At 36.6% G+C, this 20,944-nt stretch overlaps 1 protein-coding gene across 1 annotated transcript; it reads left to right on the forward strand.

Annotated features, from left to right (window-relative positions):
- Positions 1–9,924: 9,924 nt before the first annotated feature.
- LOC114615910 (glucocorticoid receptor-like) lies at positions 9,925–18,232 on the forward strand. Its single transcript, XM_028761505.1, has 5 exons — positions 9,925–9,938; positions 10,403–10,566; positions 14,337–14,453; positions 16,878–17,153; positions 18,084–18,232. The coding sequence occupies exons 1-5, from the start codon at positions 9,925–9,927 to the stop codon at positions 18,230–18,232; spliced, it is 720 nt and encodes a 239-aa protein (XP_028617338.1).
- Positions 18,233–20,944: the final 2,712 nt, after the last annotated feature.

A 20,944-nucleotide genomic window follows, 5' to 3' on the forward strand; every position in this document is an offset into this window, starting at 1 on the left:
TATGATCCATGTTTTAGCAAGTGGTTTTGTATCCTGTCTTAAATTACGAATAAAATTTTGGAATAGCCATTGTTTTTTGGTGGTTCTCCCATAACCTCCACCCCTAGAAAACCTCATCAATGTTTTTTTTAACTTTATTATAGCATAATGCAGGACTTTTTACATAAACACATTTTATGTGCAATTGCAGAAAAACTTCATAGCTTGACAAGAAAAAAAATGGGCTGTAATTCAAATGTTCACTGAGTTGTTTTGATAAACTCAAAAATACTTTCTCTTTAGAAAACAGTAAAAATGATAACATTTCCCAGTAATTTAAAACAAACGGTAGCTGAATTATACATACATTGTTTTAACTTAAGAATACTGAAGGAATCTAGCCTCCATTGTTCAAAGAGCCACGTTTTACTTAGTTGTATAAATGAAGTTCCTATTACTCTTCCTCCTTACTGTCTCATCTATGGCAGACTTTTTCTGCAGGCTAATCCATGATCCACAAGGACTTTTAGCCATTCCTTCTCCCAAGTGGAGACAGCATGCCGTTTCATTGGTGTAGTATAGTGTCCAGTAGCTTTGTTTCCTGTGTACAGAACCAACCACTCACATAAGAACACAATCTGAGAAGGCATTCTCATGGCTAATATTTACATCCTTACACTTTTCAGTGTAAAGAGTTTTAAAATATGTTAATACTTCTATGAAGTAAAACTTTGAGATTTAAGTTTTGTTTCAGACAATATAGTATTGCATTTCCTTTTTAAAATTAATTAGAGTATTTTTTCTGCATGTATGTATGTGTACTGTGTGCATACCTGGTGCCATGGAGGTCAGAAGATGATGTCAGATCACACTAGAACTGGAGTTACAGTTGGTTGTAAGCTACCATGTGGGTCTTCTCCAAGAGTATCCAGTGGACTTAATCCCTGAGCCAACTCTCCAGCCCCTAGGTTTACTCTTAAATAGTCAAACTAGCTTGGCGGGGGAGGGGTTGGGAAAGGGGAAGGGAAAGTTAAAGCAAGTAGACTTATTGTTTCTTAACTATAAATGCTTATCACAATTAAAGCTGCCAGACAGCACATTTCCATTGCATTACCAGGCACAATGCCTTCTCAGAAAAGCATCTGTGCCCATGGAACTTTTACATTCAAAAAAATTTCTCTAAAACAGAAAGCACACACACCTATTTTTAAGTTTTCTTCTTCCTATGTTGTTTCTAAAATGGTAGTGAATTCAGTTTTAGAAGAAACACAAGTTCCCTCGTATTAGTGATTTATGTATAGAACATTCTGGGACTAGTGATCTTTAAAAACATACCTGTATCATAGTTGCCACACTATAAATGTGATTGACATCTCTCGGGTTGTTTCATGGATCATAGAATCTGTGTATCAAGTACCTAGCACGAAACGTTTAAATAAATGGTATCTGTTTTCTTATAATTGAATTGAATATGTAAATTATGGTACTTTGATGCCCTTTAAACTGAATAATGAAAATTACTTGGTTTTATCAATCTGTGCAACATCAATTAACAAGTTAACATACTCATATTGTTTTTCTAATAGTAGGTGTGTCTTCCATTTATAGATCTGACAGTATGATTAGACACTTTCTCCTCTAGCTCAGGCTGTATAATATATACTAACTTCATTTTACTTAAATTAACTATTTAGTATCTGTTCTAGTTTATAAAATGACTTCCCTGTAGCTATCTGTGTCCAACTTGATACCTTAGTGGAGCAGTCTATTTTATTTACAAATGGACTCTGAAAAACTCCAACGTATAGTGTACTTCAGAGCTCCTCTGAGAGCAAGTACAGTGTTAAGCGCAGAAGGCATGTCTCTGCTTCTGTTCCTCGATGTGTAGGCTCTACGATTATAGTGTTTCAATGATTCACATGAGTTTTAAAATAATGTGAAAGTAAGTGTACTGAATTAATTCAATATAATAAGGTTCTAAGGAAAATTGTAAACACCATGAGATGCTTTTGTATCTTTAAGTTACAAATATTAAATATTTAAAAAGTAATTTGTTCTCTATTCACAGGTAGGGGAGGATGCATTAGAACTGAATTTTCATATTTCCTTCAGTATATCTCTTTGGTGCCCACATAATCTTAAAAACTTGAACCTTAAAGGCTACTACCCTGTAGACCTCCACTAGGCAACTGTCAGGCAGAGCTGAATTCAGATCCAGGTAGTGTTTTATGATACAACTTTGATTCTTTTTAAAAAAATGTTTAGTTGCTTCATTCTCAATCTGTAAATTAAACATAGAATTATGGAGCTTGGCATATAGGATTACAATCTATAATTTGTAACATGGTTATTACTGTGATGGGACATTTTGTTTAGGTTTTTGTTTATAACCTTTTAAAAATCTTTTCAGCCTTTAAGTAGCTTTTCCATCTATTCTAAAGGCTCCTTGTTTACTTCTTGATTGAGTAGTAAGAATAGTGTCTCTCCTCTTTATCAAATATGTATATTGTTTCTACGAGTATTCCAAGGGAGGAATCAGAAGAGACTCATTGGCATAACACAAACTAGAGCCTCAAGCCCACGTGAGGGTTAAACTTTAGCCTTTGCTAATAGGATAAAGAATATGGTCTCAAATAAAGTTGAAGCCTGTTCTAAGGGATTTTTCCTTTCATTTGTGCTAAATATAAACATGCTACTCTGTTTCTTTTTGTTCTTAGAAATGCCTCTGGAAAAATTTGAATCTATGCTAATTGTGTAGCCTGAGATATACATTAGTTTGTAGAATATTTTAAAATTTAACACAGTTGTAAGATAACTCTTTGCCTTTAAAATGATAGAAATAAGCTCAGGGAAATTCCTGCTTTTACTTTGTGTTACTGAGACATAAAGTAGAAAGCATTGCTTCTCAATTTCAAGATCACGATTTTGTCAGCTTATAGTGGGAGTACTGGATTAAGTGTTAATTTAATGTAAGAAAGACCACACAGGTGTGTAGGGAGCAGAAAGACATGATTGGACTTTGCTAATTAATTGTCTAACTTAGGCAAAGTCAGTGTCTACATCTGTAATGTTAATAACAAGGTCCATATCATAAGATTATATGTTATTCTACTTAACCCTTTTAATAAAGAATACTGGGTAGTACTTAGCTGCAAGGTTACCTCTATATTGGATATAATCTTATAAACATCTATCATATTAGGTACTTCAAATTCTTCCCCAGGTCAGATAGGATATTTGATTTAGTATATTTATACATTTTTATCTTTATTAGAACCACATGCAAGAGGGCCATCATGTGAAGAGGCACAAGCCATGACCCTGTGCCTCTTCAAAGGAGTTACTAATAGGAAGAATACACATACACCTAAAGGCACCAAGGCCATTGTGTAAAATGTTACATGCCAGTGTTTGAGTCCCAAAATCTTATGATTCAGAAAGCCACAGTAGATGCATCAGGATAGGGGAACAGGTCTTAGCAAAGACTTCTAGGAGAAACATGGTACGTACTAGGCACTTCGTAAATATTTATACAACACAGGTTCTCTAAAATGACACACCAAATGGTTTATGTTTGTTGAAAGACACATGATTGGAAAAACGAAAGGGGCCAGACTGCGAGCCATATTGTGCTTATACTGTACACATTGGAGAAGCCCCTAGACTTTTAATTAGGACAGGAATGACTGTCTGCAGAGATGGGGTTGTTTGGAATGGAAAAAGAAAAGGCTAAGGATGGGACAGCTTAGGATAAATCACTGTGGCATTGAAAGATATAGTTAAGGTAGTCACAGAGAGGAGAAGAAAGAGAAAATTGGCGTAGTGTATAAGGATAAAAAATAGAAGTTGGGCTATAAGACTGTCTCCAAAACAAACAGAATAGTAATAGCTGAGATATGAAGAAATGGCCAAAATGGCAAAATCTCTGCATTTATTTGTAGGCTACTATGCATAGTAACTGAATTCAAATCTCTTTAAGATTCAAATAAGAAAGGTGAATATGATGGTACATACCTGTGTTCCTATCATCCAGGAGGAATCTGGAGTAGGACTGAAAGTTCAGAGCCTGCCTTGGCCAAAAAGTGTTAGTTGAAGGATGATAACTGTATGTATTCTTAGTATGATTTCACAGACATGTTGACTGTTAGCTGTTTCAAATTATTTTACAGATTAAAAATAGTGAAACCAAGTTACCATCCTACTTCGAGTGGAAGTGCACTTCACAAATATGAGGGTATATATTTAAAGCCAGTAATAACTGACCATTGCCCCCATCGTAGGCTTGCCTTCTGTGAAGATGGCATGCTCATAATTCTGTATGAAATCTTCTACAGTTCAGATACTAGCAAATCATTTATTATCCTGTGTGTTCCTAATAGTGAAGAAACATCAAACACAAAGTTTATTCTTTCTCACTGAAACCCACTTAGAAACGATGACCTACTTATTTGGAGCATAGGACCAGAAGACTTGGATTTTTATAGTCAAGCAAATTATGCCCAGAGAACCGACATGACAAGCCCGTGGTATGTTTGAGTTCAGAGAGGAAACTTCCACTTTTGCCCATCCTTCCTGAAAATCTTTATGGCCTGTGTTTGTTAATCTAACTTCTAACTAGTGTAAATGATTTTAAAATAAATAATTGCTCTATTGAGGTTGCCACTAATTTTGAGTTCAGGCAAGTCCAAAGAGGTTCAAAATGGAGTAGAAGCCAGAGACTATCCGGGCCTGGTTATTTTACCTAAACTAAGGTAAAATGAGTGTAAAGGATACATAATGTGGAGTGAAATCCTTCATTTGTTTTAGTATTTTATTCCTATTAATAACATCTTACATTAAAAATAGAGATCTAAATAGCTCATTTGATAACTCAACATAGTATATCACAGATGATTTCATTCCATATTAACCTATCATTTCTTGGCTTACATTTTGAGATTCATGGCAAAAATCTGATCCCATTCCACCTTTATTCATGGATACAAATCTTCTGATTTTCAAGAAACATTGATCTTTTTCCTCTTACCTAATCAAAATCTTAAAGATTCTTTATATATACCTAAAAATGAAACCTTTCTCCATAAATGCAAAAGAGAATAATAACCAGTCCTCCTTGCATTGCTAAGATACAGTAAAATATGTCCTACTGAAACCATTGGACAGAAATGTGGTGAAAGTCTTCCCCTTGAGTACTTTTATATTTGGTTTGAAAGCTAATACATAGCATATTATTAAACAAATCAGTAATCTTTTAGCTAAAGCAAAGATAAACAGAGAGTCAGAAAATATAGTCACCTGGTGTGTGCAGCTGAGTGTTTACATTTTTCCTAATGAACAGATAAGAAAAGTACAGGTGACTTTAATGTGTAAAATCCACCTTTTACTGCTAGCTGTAGAGGGGAAAATTAAATTACAGACTCAAGGTAATTCTATCATTGATAACCAGGCCTGTATTCTCATTTCTTTTAAAAAAAATTTTTATTAGCTTTTTTTTTGCGAATTTCATATATGACTACTATATAATATTATCCTCCTCTCCAACTCTACCATGTCAGCCCCTGCCCCAGTTCCCTCTCAAATTCATGGCCTCTTCTTCTTCACTTATTAGTAGTGTATGTATAAAATACAACCTGCTGAGTACATTACCATTGCTCAGATGGATGGTTTTTTAGGGATGACTACTTGATATTAGATATCTACTCAGAGGGCATATGCCGTCACTGACAAAGACTGGTTCTCTCTTTCAGCAGCTATAGTCTGTAGCTTTTATCTAGAGATGGGACTCTGTGAGATATCCTCCTTTCACACTGGCATGTCAACTGGTATCTCCATTACTCTGATCTTATTTAGGCAACCATACCATTGAGATTTCATGGGTACAACTTTCCTGTCATATAGAAGATACTGTCTCAGAGCTGGTCCTGTCCTCTGGCTCTTATCAGTTTCCTGTTCTCTCCTCGTAGACTCTATCTGAGTCTTAGCTGTAAGGATTGTGTCCTAGCTTTATCACTCCAGAAAAGGCACCACACACTTTAAAGACGTTCTGATTCTTGTCTGATTTTACTTATTTATCCATATTAGTTTATGTGCTAGAAGCTTTGGCCAAGTTTCATGGATCTCACCACTGCTGACACCTAAACTAAGCCATTCTAGTAGGGGGCTGTCTTGTGCACAAGAGGGTGTTTACCACATCTTGATCCTGTTATTCCTTGCAAAAGTAGCTTTCTCCCCATTTATGAGGAATTAAAAACATCTTCAAACATTACCAGATGTCCCCTAGGAACAAAAGTTTCCCCTATTGAGAACTACAGTGTAGCATCTGTACAAAACTGACAAGCCAGTGAGAACACGCCTCCTCCATTAGTAGTTGTTAAAATTGACCTAGTGATGGCAGCTGTATCTCCAAGGTTTTCCCATGGTAGTTATAGTTAATACTTGCTTTCTGAGGTGGATTCTTGTACTTCATTTAAAAATTATTGATTAAATTCACCCAAACTGAAGGCTAACCAATCACAACACTTGGGTTTATAAAAGGTTAACATCTCCTTATCCTGTACAGAAAAGATTCAAGTATTGTATTAATACACAATAACATTTCCTTTTGCTCAGTTCATTAATATCCCATTTAGAAACAGGACAATGGAGAATTTATAGATAATGAATGATTACCAAGCTATTGTATTGTCACCACCCCATGTTCTCCATGTCACCAATCCTTGAAGTGTATTCTAAGGATTCCTGAGATCTCCACGTCCATATCAGAATATTTTTGTGATGATACTTGCACTGATGAAGTTAACATATTCATAGTTAAAGGGTGTCAAGTCCAGTGAGCATCCTTGAGAAAGCAGAAAATTGTTCTGTAAGTATCAACCCATGTATCTTTAATATGTGACAAAATAGAAAGAGACATGAGTACTTGCACTGTTAACACTTGATAGTGGTCATAAGAAATACAGGTGAAATATGCAGTTACTATAATGTAACTTTAATTTCTGCCGTAGCTTATTATGAAAGATGTCTGTTATTTTCCTTGGAGAACTAATCATTTTTTTAGGGGGGGGGGCTAAACTTCCTTAGAAATATCAGAGCAAACAACATTTGCACCTGTAGTCATCTATTTCTTATAAAAATAGTCAGTATAGCCCAGTGAAATCCTCTTTTGTGTGACAGAGCTGGTTTTTCCCACACTGGTGTCTATGGCACATAGCCTCCCACATACTGAGCTCTATCTGTGCATTTAGATGGCTCCCTGAAACCTGACTTGGGCTCTAGATTTTTCCCTCATTTAGTTTTAACTCTGTTTGTCATCTACATAGATCATACTTCAGTGGCCTGGACATATTTTGCATATATCCTAATTTCTATGTGATCATTTGGGAGCTACTGTCCTAGAGTTTAGGCTTAAGTTTTGTTTTCCTTAAGAAAATAGTGAACATGTGTGGTCCACTCCCTTGCTGCAAGTAAAGACCATGTACTAGACGTCTAAACATAGTCACAGGTGACACTTCTCAGCTTACTGATGAAAACCTAAAGCTCAACATACTAGACGCTTCCCAAAAGCTATGCAGGCTGTCAAGTGGGACAGCCCAGATCAGAAAGAAATCAGTATTCTCCCTGGTCAGCCACGTGCCATTGTTTACATGACCTTGTCTAGGGATGGTGACATCTTATCACAAGGTTGTTGAGAGGATAAATGAGAGTCGCTTCATGGAGTGTTCTGAATCCATGATGTACCATAAATACTGTTTAAAATTCAAATATATACATATATTTCATATGTGTGAATATTATGTTTAAAACAGGTAAAGGAAACATTATAGAATTGACCTTAAAAATCTTTAAACAATATGCTCATTTTCCATAAACTAAGTACACAAGCAACTTGCTGGTCCCTAAAAATAGATGTCAGATGAGAAGAGATTGGCTGACCTGGAATAGGAGCGTCATCAGAACAGAAGCTCGGGAGGATTTGCTCCCCTAGAACATTGCTACTCTCTGTGCTCACCCCAGGACCATCCTACTTCAGTATAGAACTCTGACCCAAAGCAGCCCCTTTGCCTTATAAGCCTGTATTACCCAGAGGCTGTGCCCAACGGCAGCAGTTGTGTCTGGAGATCTCTACTATTAGAGGCTCTTGTTTTGCACTCAGTCCACTTGCCCAAACCTAGCAAGGAATCGATACCTTGTGATATGAAAACAAGCAGAAAGTCTATTGACAGTGCTCAGAGAACAATGTGAAACCCTAGACCTATTCCCAGAACTAGATGGTGGGAGTGCTGCCCTATTGACTAAGCCACTGGATAAATAGACAGTTGGCAGCATGCAGGAAGATTCATTTGAGGATTAAATTTAGGGTGAACCTTGGGTTTAATGACTTACTTAATAGCATTCTAACACATTTTTGTTTCTGTCTTTCTTGAGACAGGGTCTCACAGGGTTTCCCAGAACTGGCAGATCCCAGACTGGGCTCAATTTTGTAATAATCTTTCTGCTTTAGCCTCCTAGGTGTTAGGATTAGAGGGATAAATAACAACTCCCAGCTACAGTTAGTATTTTTTAATTTTTGTTCCTAAAGAAGGAACTGAAAAACATTATTTGTTATTTCTAACTAAAGAAAGAAAATGTTTTAGTTATGAATATATTAATCATTTTTTTTGCATTTGAGATTTAGTACTTTGCTAGGCTGAAATAAAAGCATGCGTAAAGGATAAACAGACAAGCTGTATCTGGTCTAGCTTATTCCTAAGTACTATCTCTTAGGGACTAAAGTGAGCAAAGTTCATAGAAAGACAGTATTGATGTGCGTGAACTTTCTTATATAAGTGATAACATGATTTAACACAAGTTCCACACCAACGCATCGATACTGTCTGTAGTTTTTAAAGTCTGTTTCAGAGGACTTAACAAGACAAGGAATCAGCAGTGTAATCTGAAGCAAAAAGCTAGAGATTATCTTTAGCAATATATATGCTTTTGTTCCAGAGTCAACATGTGTGGCAAGAGTTCCTTAGGACAATTTAGTATTGAAAATCATTATCACTTAATACAAAATGTAATAGTTAATGTATCGTCTACCTTAGTTTCTTCAAGTAAAAGATAAATATTGTTCTTTCAGATTCTCTGAAATTTTAAAGATTTTCAATAAGAACTTTAAACTAATAATCAACACTATACCTTGCTTATTCCCATGATGGTAAGAAGTCTGCATAGTGGAAAGTAAGCCCCAGTCAGAGCAGCAGACTCGTAGTTTTCATTGTTTTCTCAGGGTATTCTATTGTTGTTGTTGTTGTTTGTTTGTTTGTTTGTTTGTTTTTCGAGACAGGGTTTCTCTGGATAGCTCTGGCTGTCCTGGAACTCACTCTGTAGACCAGGCTGGCCTGGAACTCAGAAATCCGCTTGCCTCTGCCTCCCAAGTGCTGGGATCAAAGGTGTGCGCCACCACCGCCCAGCTTCTCAGGGTATTCTGATTGAGAGGGAGCAGGATGGTTGTTCTCAGAATAGAAACTAGAGTTTTGATTTTTTTTCCAATATACACAATGTTTTGGGATCTTTCCCAAGTTATAAGAAACTATTGTTTCAGCTAGGATCAAACTCTTAAGCCAGTATGTAATTTTTTCTATAGTAGAGAGCATGGGTAGAATGCTAATGAGATTAATGTAAGAACTTAAAATTAAAGGGAAAAGAAGATCGATGGTCTAATCAGTTAAAGGAGTGGAATTTGGGGGTGTGGTAGAGAGATCTTTCTTGGTTTTTATGGTCATTATGGCTCTAATCCATTTTTTTTAATCTTGCCAACTGCACACTTAGAAAATGATGCATTTTTTTAAAAAATAGCATTATATGCTAAGTAAACCACAACATCATTCTGTTTAGAAGCCAGAAAACTAATTGGCTGTTGTACTTCATATTTTATTTACTGTTGTGTATATGTGATTTACGTGCATGGGAGTATGCAGGTATGTAGAGACCAGAACAGTATGTAGGGTATCTTCTATCACTCTCCACCTTTCTGCCTTGAGATAGGCATTGAATGGGAACCTCATTGTTATTGTTAGGCTGTCTGTCTGTGAGCCCTTTGTATCCACCTGACTCTCTTCCCCAATGCTGGGATTATATAGGCATGTACAATTATGGCCTGCTTTTTAAGAAGGTAGTAAGGATTTGAACTCAGGTCCTCATGCCTGCTGGGCAAATGATCTTAACCACTGTACTATCTTACCAGTTTAATGCATTTCATATTTCATATAGAAAAACAGTATGTTTCAATATATTGAGATAAGGTATTTTGGTGCTTGTTAGCACTTAAAAGACAGAATAAAGTGTGAACATGCTGGCATGGAATGAGAAGGAAAAAGAGAGATATTCTCACATTCCTTTCATAATCATGACAACCATAACACTGTTTATCCTCTTCCTCTAGCCCTGGAATGAGACCAGATGTAAGCTCTCCTCCATCGAGCTCCTCAACAGCAGCAGGACCTCCTCCCAAACTCTGCCTGGTGTGCTCCGATGAAGCTTCAGGATGTCATTACGGGGTGCTGACATGTGGAAGCTGTAAAGTATTCTTTAAAAGAGCAGTGGAAGGTAGTGTGTGTTTTGAAGAGTTTTATTTTTGTTTCTATTTCTCACAGTAAATTTTTAACTAATCACTATATACAAAGTCCACTAATGATAGACATCAATTCAGGGGCAAGCATGGTAGCTCTTAAGTCCTCTGTTGGGAAGAGACAGGAGTAAGGAAAAGAACTAGAATAAGTTGATTAAATTCAGTCTGAGAAAGAACTAAAGAAAGCATTGTAAGGAATGCTGCTGTGTGGACTCCCAGTAAGCTCAGTCTGAGCAGTCCAAGAATGTTGGGTTTTCATTCCCTTAAGCAGCTTGGTTTCAAAGCTACCAGCTATACCAGTCTGACAAAATCAGTGACCCTGGGAAGGATAAGTAAGGGAGGAACAGCATTTTCCCTTTCCTTTTTTCCTGTTAATAAATAAGAGGTCATGTTAAGTACCACAATAACTGAGGTCAATCAACTAAGTGAAGGCCAAATTAACAATTACAAGAACAGAGATTATCATATAGGGGAAGTTAGGAAGTATGTCGTTTCAAAGAAGGTGACTAGACTATAAGAATGGTACAGGGTGATCATGTGTTGGGTTCACACTCCAGAGCAATACTTTAGTATTTGAGATATTTTATATACCTACCCAAAAGCATCTTAATGGAATTAAACTAGAAAATAAAGCTACAATTATCTTCCAATATAATGCCATTCACAGCCCACTGTTAAGTCTTATTTAAAATGAACTCTTTCCCTTATTTTTATGTAAAAATAAGTATTAGCTACACTATTTTTAAAATGTTTATTATTTAATTATTTCAGCAAAGCATGGTAGCTAGATTACATTAGTAAGAAAACCTTTAAATGTGTAAGATGTTAATGAGTAAGTCACTTGGCTCTATTTCCTCTTTGAGTTTCAGTGTTCTCAAAGGCACTTTCCAGCTCTAAAATTCTGTAAACCCTTGGTATGCTAATTCAAAGAAAAATTTTATCTAGTCTTATAAAATCCATAATACAGTTTGTAGCATTTCATTTTTAAACATCACATATTTAACACATACTAGAAATTATACTTCAGCCTTGTACTGGCATTATAAATACCCAAACATAAATCAGAGTTAAGTTTTACATATTTGTTATTTATACAAAATGAATTTTTTTTTTTGGTTTTTTTTTTTTTTTCCGAGACAGGGTTTCTCTGTGTAGCCCTGGCTGTCCTGGAACTCACTCTGTAGACCAGGCTAGCCTCGAACTCTCGAACTCAGAAATCCGCCTGCCTCTGCCTCCCAAGTGCTGGGATTAAAGGCGTGCGCCACCACCACCCGGCATGAATTTATTTTTTAATCCAAGATCCTGGGAGTTCTCCATGTCCTTATGCCCTGCCAGTCCTTTTTTCTTGGCATGCCACTATACCACTGCTACTACGAACAGCTATAGAAGCTTAAGCTGATAATATTAGTTTATATTTATTCCTTAGATACTCCCAGTACAGTTTGTAGTTTGCACCTTCTACATACCCTGTGTTGTGTTTCCCATTTGCTATACCACTTTGTTCTATATGCAACATTTTATTGGCCATAGAAGCCACCATTGGTGTAATTTTGGAAGGGATTACACTACACTGTATTAGGAGACAGATAGCACTGGAGTATCTTGTAGGCTGGCTACTACACCTATCATAAATGGCAAGCTACCTTCAAGTGCTAAAAGTAGATTTAGCCAAAAATATCAACTAAACAACAGTATTAAAGAGGCTTCAGAAGATCGGAATGCTCTTCCCTTGACATTAAGCAGTTAGAAAGGAAATTTATCAGGTGGCAGAAAACAAAGGAATTCCAGATGTCTGTCTTAAAAGGAAAGTTAGGAAATTACTATTAGTAATTAGTAATACATGGCCATTCTTTGTGAAATAATGAATACTAGCTGAAATCCCATTTCATTATAAGGAAGGAATCAACTAGTGGATCATATAGTCCAGTCTTTAAGTTAGACATAAATAAGACACTGAATTTATTCTACTCTAGAAGTACTTTTTCCCAGCAACACTGGTCTGGGGATTCTTTGTAAGACAGTGGATGTAGGGGTGTTCATAGCAAGTACATTGTGAGTGCTTTAGCTGTGGATACAATCTGGTGTTTCTCCTTTTGCTGTATATAGGGATTTTTTTTTACAAAGGATTTATTTAGTCTTATTTTATATGTATAAATGTTTACCCGTATGAACATCATGTGTGTGCCTGGTGCCTGGTACCTGCAGAGGCTAGAAGGCATCTGATTCCCTAGAACTGGAGTTACAGACAGTTGTGACCTGCTGCCATGTGGGTACTGGGAACTGAACCCAGGTCCTCTGCAAGAGCAGCGAGTGCTCTTAACTGCTGAGCCATCTCTCCAATCCCATATAATAGGATTTTTATTGAGTTAGTTCTATTTTGTGTTTAAGAAAACAACACTCACAAAATACAGAAAGGATTTGAAAGAGCTAGCACAGATACTAGGCATGGGAAAGTAACTCTGAAATAAAGCCATTATATAACTATATAGCTAATATTTATAAATAAACTATCAGTCAACTTTGTAACCTTATCTTCACAAAAGGTTAAACTAATATAGTTAACTATGTACTCCAAACTCATATTTAAACAATATCATGATTTAATGTATCAGAAAAAAATCTAAATTTTTTTCATCCAAATCTTAGATTGCCCTAAGCATTAAAGAAAAAAGTATCTTCTTAGAAATCAAGTCTATATATGTTCCACCTGGTGAACTGATCATTACAGTTCTTTCTCATTTCTTTAAATATGACTTATTATTGAGGAAGTCTGACGATACTCAGTATCTTACCATCTCATCTAGTCTAAGTAACACAGATGGCTAATTATTGGAGTATCTCTGTGGATAAGTCTTGTGTAGGAAGCTTCTATACCCCACCCCAGTCAAATAGATCCTTCAGTTGTTTTCATCAACACTTAATACTCAGATTAAAGAAGACAATGCATGTGGGAGATGGAAACACTTTTAGCCTCTTCCTTTTTAACATTCTTAGAATTTTTTTGCCAGTAGAGAACTGAAATTCATAATATGTTCTTCAATACTGGGTACCAGAAAATAGAGACGCTAGCTAGCACCACTCATTAAGTCATTAAGTCCGTATTTGAGGCTAAAGGTGACTCCATGCATCCTTATATTCTAAAAGCATATTAAATAATGATCTTTGTTAGTTTGCCAAGTTTGTGATTTACTTGACTAGTTGCTGGAAGTTGGTAACATTTTACTTCATTTAAAATTTGGAAGAACTCATTTTACCTAGACATGATGACAGTGAATGGTGAACTAAAGTCATATTTTCCTTGGGGATTCCCAAAAAATTTTTAAGCCTGCTTCATTTTAGTCACTTTAATAATATGTCAGAATTCATAGTAAAAACAATGATTGTAAACACCATCTATAACTGTTAAAGAATTATATAAAGCAGTTTTAGAAGTGCTGACCTTTGACACGAGGTTTAATAGCATACAATTCTGTCTCTTAATCTTAGAGCCTTCTCATGATTTGTACACATCTATATATGAAGTACTGTAGTAAGGTTTGTTTTAATTGACTTTTAAAATTCGTTGTACAGAACAAGTCCTCTCAACATTGTAATCATGTAGATAAGCACACTGTTAATGTCCTTAATCACTGACTTTGTGTCTTGATGATAGTCTGCTCAAAACAAAACAGAAAGAGGATAGGCTTTTTCATTAAAAATACCTTACAGATCTGTGGAATTTTAACAATGCCCTTTTAATCTTGTATAGGACAGCACAATTACCTTTGTGCTGGAAGAAATGATTGCATCATTGATAAAATTCGAAGAAAAAACTGTCCAGCATGCCGTTATCGAAAATGTCTTCAAGCAGGAATGAACCTTGAAGGTAATGGAGCCTTAAAAGAACTGTCTACCTATCACATGAGAACTGATCACTTTACTTTTTATAAAAGCAAGCAAGTGTAATTATGTAATGAACTCTATATATGCTTAATTAGAAAAATGTTATAGTAAAGTGAGATTTTTTTCCACGATCATATTATTTTATGTGTTAATTCATCCACTTTTGTTATATACATTGAATTTGGGACAGCCAGGGTGTATATTCTGTAAAGAGATTACATAATATTGAAAATTATGTAACTTGGAGCAATTTTGTTTTCATCCTTCTTACTCCTTTTTTAAAACTCAAAACCATTTCCTAAGATTGGGAAAGTATTGTGCATGAGATCTGTTTCATGTTCCTCTCTTTCTTTTGCACTTCAAAAAACACCACACCTTTAACTTGAAAACATATGTTTTATTACAACTCTGCCAACAATATTGGATGGGTTGTTTTATAGTTTAAGTATAAAAAACAACTAAAAACTACTTATAGGTTATAATTTGATATTTCTGCTTATATAAAAAGTTATGTAATTAACACTTATTTAAAAACTTTCCTTTGGAAAAGTCAGGATTTTGCTGTAGTTGAAACAGCAAACTCTCTGAAAGTAGCATCCTTACTAACTCATACTGTTAGTACTTACTGTTACTATGGTACATCATTTAGCAAATACTCACCAAATATAAAGAGAATACACATTCAGTACCTGAGTCTGAGCAGCTTACTTTCTATTTATGTTACAACGTCAATCACAAAATAGTATGGCATGCCACAAAAGAAATACTACTACAGGATCAAGAGGGACGGTCATCTGAGTCTGTCCTAAAAGTCAGAGAAGTCATCCTGGAAGAAGTAGCACTGAATTGTAAATATAGATCCTCAGGAGGAATTAGATGACCAGTAATGACAAAGACATAGCCATATTTGTATAGTCTTTGGGTTGGACAAATAGATCAGTGGCAGAGGACCCAGCTTCACTTCCCAGCACCCACATTTGGCAACTCCCAACTCCCTATAACTTAGTTCCAAGGGATCTGACATCTTCTGGCATCTGTAGATACCTGCCGTCATGTACACATACTCCCATGCAGAGAAAAACATATACACATAATTAAAAATAAAAAAAACCTTAAAAAGACATCTTATATGGACAAACTAGGAAATGAGAGTAGCAATAATTTGGATAAAAGATGCTAATATTGAGAGAATGGTATTCATCTCCTTCTCTTGATACGAGAGACCACCCAATGCTGCCTACTGCAGAGTGTGTTACTAAATATAAAGAGTTCCAATCCCCCAGACCATTCTCAGAGCTTTAAGTCCATCCAGATTGTTTAAAGTTGACAGTTCGGTCTCACAGGGGACATCCGTGTCACACCTCCTCCTCCTCTCAAGCAAGGCTCATGGCAGAGAGGGTGGGAAGACTGTAAGAGCTGGAGCACTGGATGTCTAAGGAACTTGTTGTCCAGACACAGCAGGAGAGTTGCACATATAAACTTACAGCACCTGTGTGCAAGCTCGAACCAGATAAGATCCCAGCATGGAGAAGGGGAATGAGCACAAAGTCCCATGCCCTAGCTAAGCATCTACTGAGTGTGGCCCCTGGTAAGTCACCCATTCCAGTGGAAGGCCACATATCCAAGAGCATATGGGCAGCACAAGTTATACTTTACTGTTTAGAAAAAAAACAGGTGAGAACTCAAGATGGGGTGAGTTGGGAAGGGGGTATAGATCTAAGAGGAGTTATTAAAAGGAGTAAATGTGTTCAAAATACATTGTAGGAAATTCTCAAAGAACTAATAAAACCTGAGAAGAAAAAACAGCAACACAGTGTAGCACTTAAGAGGCAGCAGGCTCAGAAGTTTAAGGTAAACAGTAAACTACTGGCTCACTGTTAGAGTAAACAAGTCATGGGAGGGAATTCCTATAGATCTTTCCCTTCCATACCAGTTTATCAAATTGGTAATAAAGGCATCCTGGAATTGGAGGCTTAGTAGTTAAAATCACTTGCTAGGCAAGCATGAAAGACCCAAGTTTGGATCCCACTAACCTCATAAAAAGCCAGCTATAGCTATGCCCATGCCTATTAACCACAGCATTTTGAAGGATAAGGTGAGACAGGAGAGTTTCTGGGGCTTATTGGCTACTAGCCTAGCTCAAAGTCCAACGAGAGAGCCTGCCTTAAAAGGAATGAAATGGAGAGCAATAGACTTGGACACCCAACTTCTTCCCCTGGCCTTGAGCAGTACACAGGTGTATGCACACATATACCCCACACCCACACATGTGCACACACCATCACATAGACATGCGGTTTACTTCTTTCAAAAATAATTTCAGAAATTAAAGACCTTTTATAATTGGAAAGTTTGGGCTACAAAGTTGATTTAGTACATTTCTTTTTTCTTTTTTCAATATCTACAGCTCGAAAAACAAAGAAAAAAATTAAAGGGATTCAGCAAGCTACTGCAGGAGTCTCACAAGACACTTCTGAAAATCCTAACAAAACAGTAGTTCCTGCAGCATTGCCACAGCTTACCCCTACCTTGGTGTCACTGCTGGAGGTGATTGAACCTGAGGTGTTGTATGCAGGATACGATAGCTCTATACCAGATTCGGCATGGAGAATTATGTCCACACTCAACATGTTAGGTGGGCGCCAAGTGATTGCCGCAGTGAAATGGGCAAAGGCAATACCAGGTAAGGCACGAAGGATGACAGCTACAGCAGACGGAAATCTTTGTGTTTTCTTGAACAAACATGTTCTGCATTGGGCTGGATAACTAACTTAGTGGCATGCCATTTGCTTACCATACACAAACCTTGGGATCAGTCTGCAGCACCCTCCAAAATAAAGCTGCTCTAAGACTCTTTAGGCTGTCTGTCATCCTGACTGATCTCACAGGAAATCTTGTTTCTCTTACAAGGACAAAAGAGAGATCCAAAGTAAACTGTGGATACCGTTCTCTGACATTCACACAGCATTTCATTTTACATAAGATCTTGTATTATCCAAACTAAAATTCCATTCACAGCAACACCTAGAAGACAATATGTAGGAATTCCATTTATTTTCATTCAGATTGTTTTTGAAGTTGATAAACAGCAGGTTTGTTGACTTTGTCAATATTTACTAATGTAAAATTATTTTAGTTTTTCATTAAATGAAATGCCATGTATTGACTATAAACTTTCTTCTAATTTTAAAGGTATTTTAAAACAAAAGTTTCATGTTGGAACTTCGGTGCAGCAGAGGTCAAAGTTAAGCATCAGTCCTGACTTTACAGATAGGAAAGTGATTGGAAAGTTTATGGCTACACACACACACATACCTAAGCTGCCATCACCCCACCTTTTTAGCAAAAGATGGATATCAGGAAATTTTTAAAATTTCAATCTATTAATATCCTAAGTAAAGATTGTTGGCTTTCTGTTTTACTATACTACTTTATGTGCACTTTAATAGACAAAATTGACCAAAAAAATAGCTATTCATAAGTTTTATTAAACCATTAAAGAGCTTTGAGTGCCCAGATATTGATCTAATCAATGGCTATCTATTAAAGGTCACACCCAAACAAGGCCAACTGGTCAACTAGAGTGTTCCTTATACCTTTATTTCCCATCTAGGATTCAGAAACTTACACCTGGATGACCAAATGACCCTTCTACAGTACTCATGGATGTTCCTTATGGCATTTGCCCTGGGCTGGAGATCATACAGACAAGCAAGTGGAAACCTGCTGTGCTTTGCTCCTGATCTGATTATTAATGAGTAAGTTACATGGGAGTCAGTTGTCCTGTATCTGTTGATACAGTATTTTAACCAGCTGATGTTTTCCCAATGGGCTGTCAGAATAATGTGGGACTGAATCAGTGTTACCAGATATCTAGGATCTGCAGAGACAGGAAGCAGAGTTGTTCATTAGTGCTTAGAATAGATTCTTTGTAAAATAAGGAATAATATATTTCTGTTTCAGGACATGTTGAAAAGTACCTTTACTACATCTGGGTGTGGTGGCACATACCTTTAATCCTAGTTCTCCAAAGGCAGATCCAAGTGGATCTCTTTGAATTCCAGGCTAGCCTGAGCTATGTACTGAGTTCAGGACAGCCAGAGCTACATAGTAGAAGACCTTGTTTCAAGAACAAACCAAAAAACCCTTTATACCTTAATCTCTCTGGAGTCTGAGATTAAAAACAATAATCTTACTATACTATTATTTTAGATACATAGTCCTAATCTAGAAAACAAAATTAGTCTAATAAAAGTTCATGTGGGGTCAATAGAAACAATAAGGATGATCCTCTGAGTGACCGTGAGGTGGTACAGACAGGTGGTACAGACATCTGCACCATAGAAAGGCCGTGAGAATTGTGCTAGGGATGTAGCTGTGTTGGTAGAGTGTTTGCTTAGCATGTATGATACCTCCCATGATCCCCAGCACAACATAAACTAAGTGTGATGTGCACACCTGGACTCTTAACATTGAAAAAGTGGATATAAGAAGATCAGAAATGCTTGACTATCCTTAGCTACATAGAAAGTTTGAAGCCAGCCTGGGCCACATGTGATCATGTCTAGAAAAAGAAAAGAATGAATATGAGGAAATATAGCATTATGATTTTTAAACTGAAGAACTATCACAACTCACAGTTTCATAAGTCAGCCATTGTCTTATTCAGTATGTCTATGCTGATACTTATGAACTGGGGTGTTTGGTCACCCCTAGCTCATGCAGCTGTTTTGCTCATAGGTTTTGTACTTCCATTATTAAGTGTCTTTGTACTGGCTCCTTAGAACTGTTCTGATCTATTTCACTGAATGCCCAGTACATCCTCACTTCCTTTCTGTTTATTCTTTTTAATGTTTTCTGTTGACACTTAAACTGGTCATTCTTCAAACATAACCTCTTAGCTCACCATGAGACTAAATATATCCTCTTTTCCATGGTTTTTCTTACTTTCTGTTTTATATCAATAGCCTTTGTACCAGTAGCTTATCCATTCCTGGAATGATATGTTCAGGTACAGAGTCCAAGAGATATTCTCTGAAGAATAGAGATTATCCCTTATTGTATGTAGATTCTTGGAAGACAGAGACCAGCAGATCTCTGTGAGTTTGAGGCCAACCTAGTCTACAGAGCTAGTTCCTGGATAAACAGGGCTACACAGTGCAACGCTGTTTCAAAAAAACCAATGTCTGGGAAGGTGAGGTGGGAACCATAAAGCCTCATTAGCATAACACTAGTTCAATTACACTTCACATAAGTAACAATGACCATCTGAATGACCATCTGCTCAGAATGACAATGAAAGCATTTGGGATGCCCTAAAGAGGTTGTCTGAAAATATAGCAAACATCCTTCTTGTTTGTACCAGATTTTTTTTAAAATGTGTAGGAGTTACAGGAATGCTTCTATTTGAGCTAAAGGTTAAATGGAAGAGGCTAAAGTAGTAACACACTCAAGCTCTTTTTATCTAAGTGTTTTAGTGGGGACCAGATAACATAACCCCAGATATTTTTAAGAAGAGATTCTTTAGCCTAGAATTAAGTTTGGGGATAGAGCAGAGTTCCCAATAGCTGGGAAAGTAGTAGAGAAAATTCCTAACTGGAGTACTTAGTCATCCCAGTTAAAGTTAATATTGTTTCTCCACTGGTAGTACTTATAATTTCCTCTACCGCCATATTTTAACTGTTATTTACATACTTATCAAGAGCCAAATACTATTATGCAAACATGGAATTAATATATGGGGTCCCTTAGAACAATCTGATGGGGGATTCAAATAAAAGACCAAAATTATTTCATATAGCCGTAATAATATGATGGGGTAGGGTGGAGATGATGGGGATTTGAAACCCAGAAATCTTGAGTAGCAATCATTTCACTACACAAAACAAACAAACAAAACTGTGAAAATGTAGGGCATTCAAGACAGAAGAAACAAGTGTGAAAAACTGAACCAAGCTTAGCATAGGTGAGGGATTTAAAGAAGGCTTTAGTGATTATGGAATGAATAAGGACAAAACAAAACCATGGCATCTATGAAATAGACTTTATATTTTGTTTTAAGGCTAAGAAATAACCAACATGGATTAGAAGTAAATAATGATGAACAACATTCTTAGACTTGGTAGAGAGAAGGGCTAGGCAAGTACTCTACTGACTGAGCTCCACCCTTCACTCAATCAGAATACAGAACAGATCCCTGTTCTTTAGCTGCCTACAGGTGGAGAGACACTTAGGGAGCTATAGACAGAAGGATCCCTGGGGCTTTCTGTCCAGACAGTGTAGCCTAAGCTCCAGGTTCAGTAAGAAACTCAGAAAACAATGGGAAGGCTGAGAAGTTGATTATCCAATACCACTGGTCATCCCTAGAAACATACATACAAGTAACATATTATCCATACTGAGCAGGTTGCACTTATGCATTTAGGAATGTGTGTGTGTGTGTGTGTGTGTGTGTGTGTGTGTGTGTGTGTGTGT

The sequence above is a fragment of the Grammomys surdaster genome, unplaced genomic scaffold (assembly GCF_004785775.1).
Source record: "Grammomys surdaster isolate TR1022 unplaced genomic scaffold, NIH_TR_1.0 192764, whole genome shotgun sequence".
NCBI classification, from domain to species: domain Eukaryota; kingdom Metazoa; phylum Chordata; class Mammalia; order Rodentia; family Muridae; genus Grammomys; species Grammomys surdaster.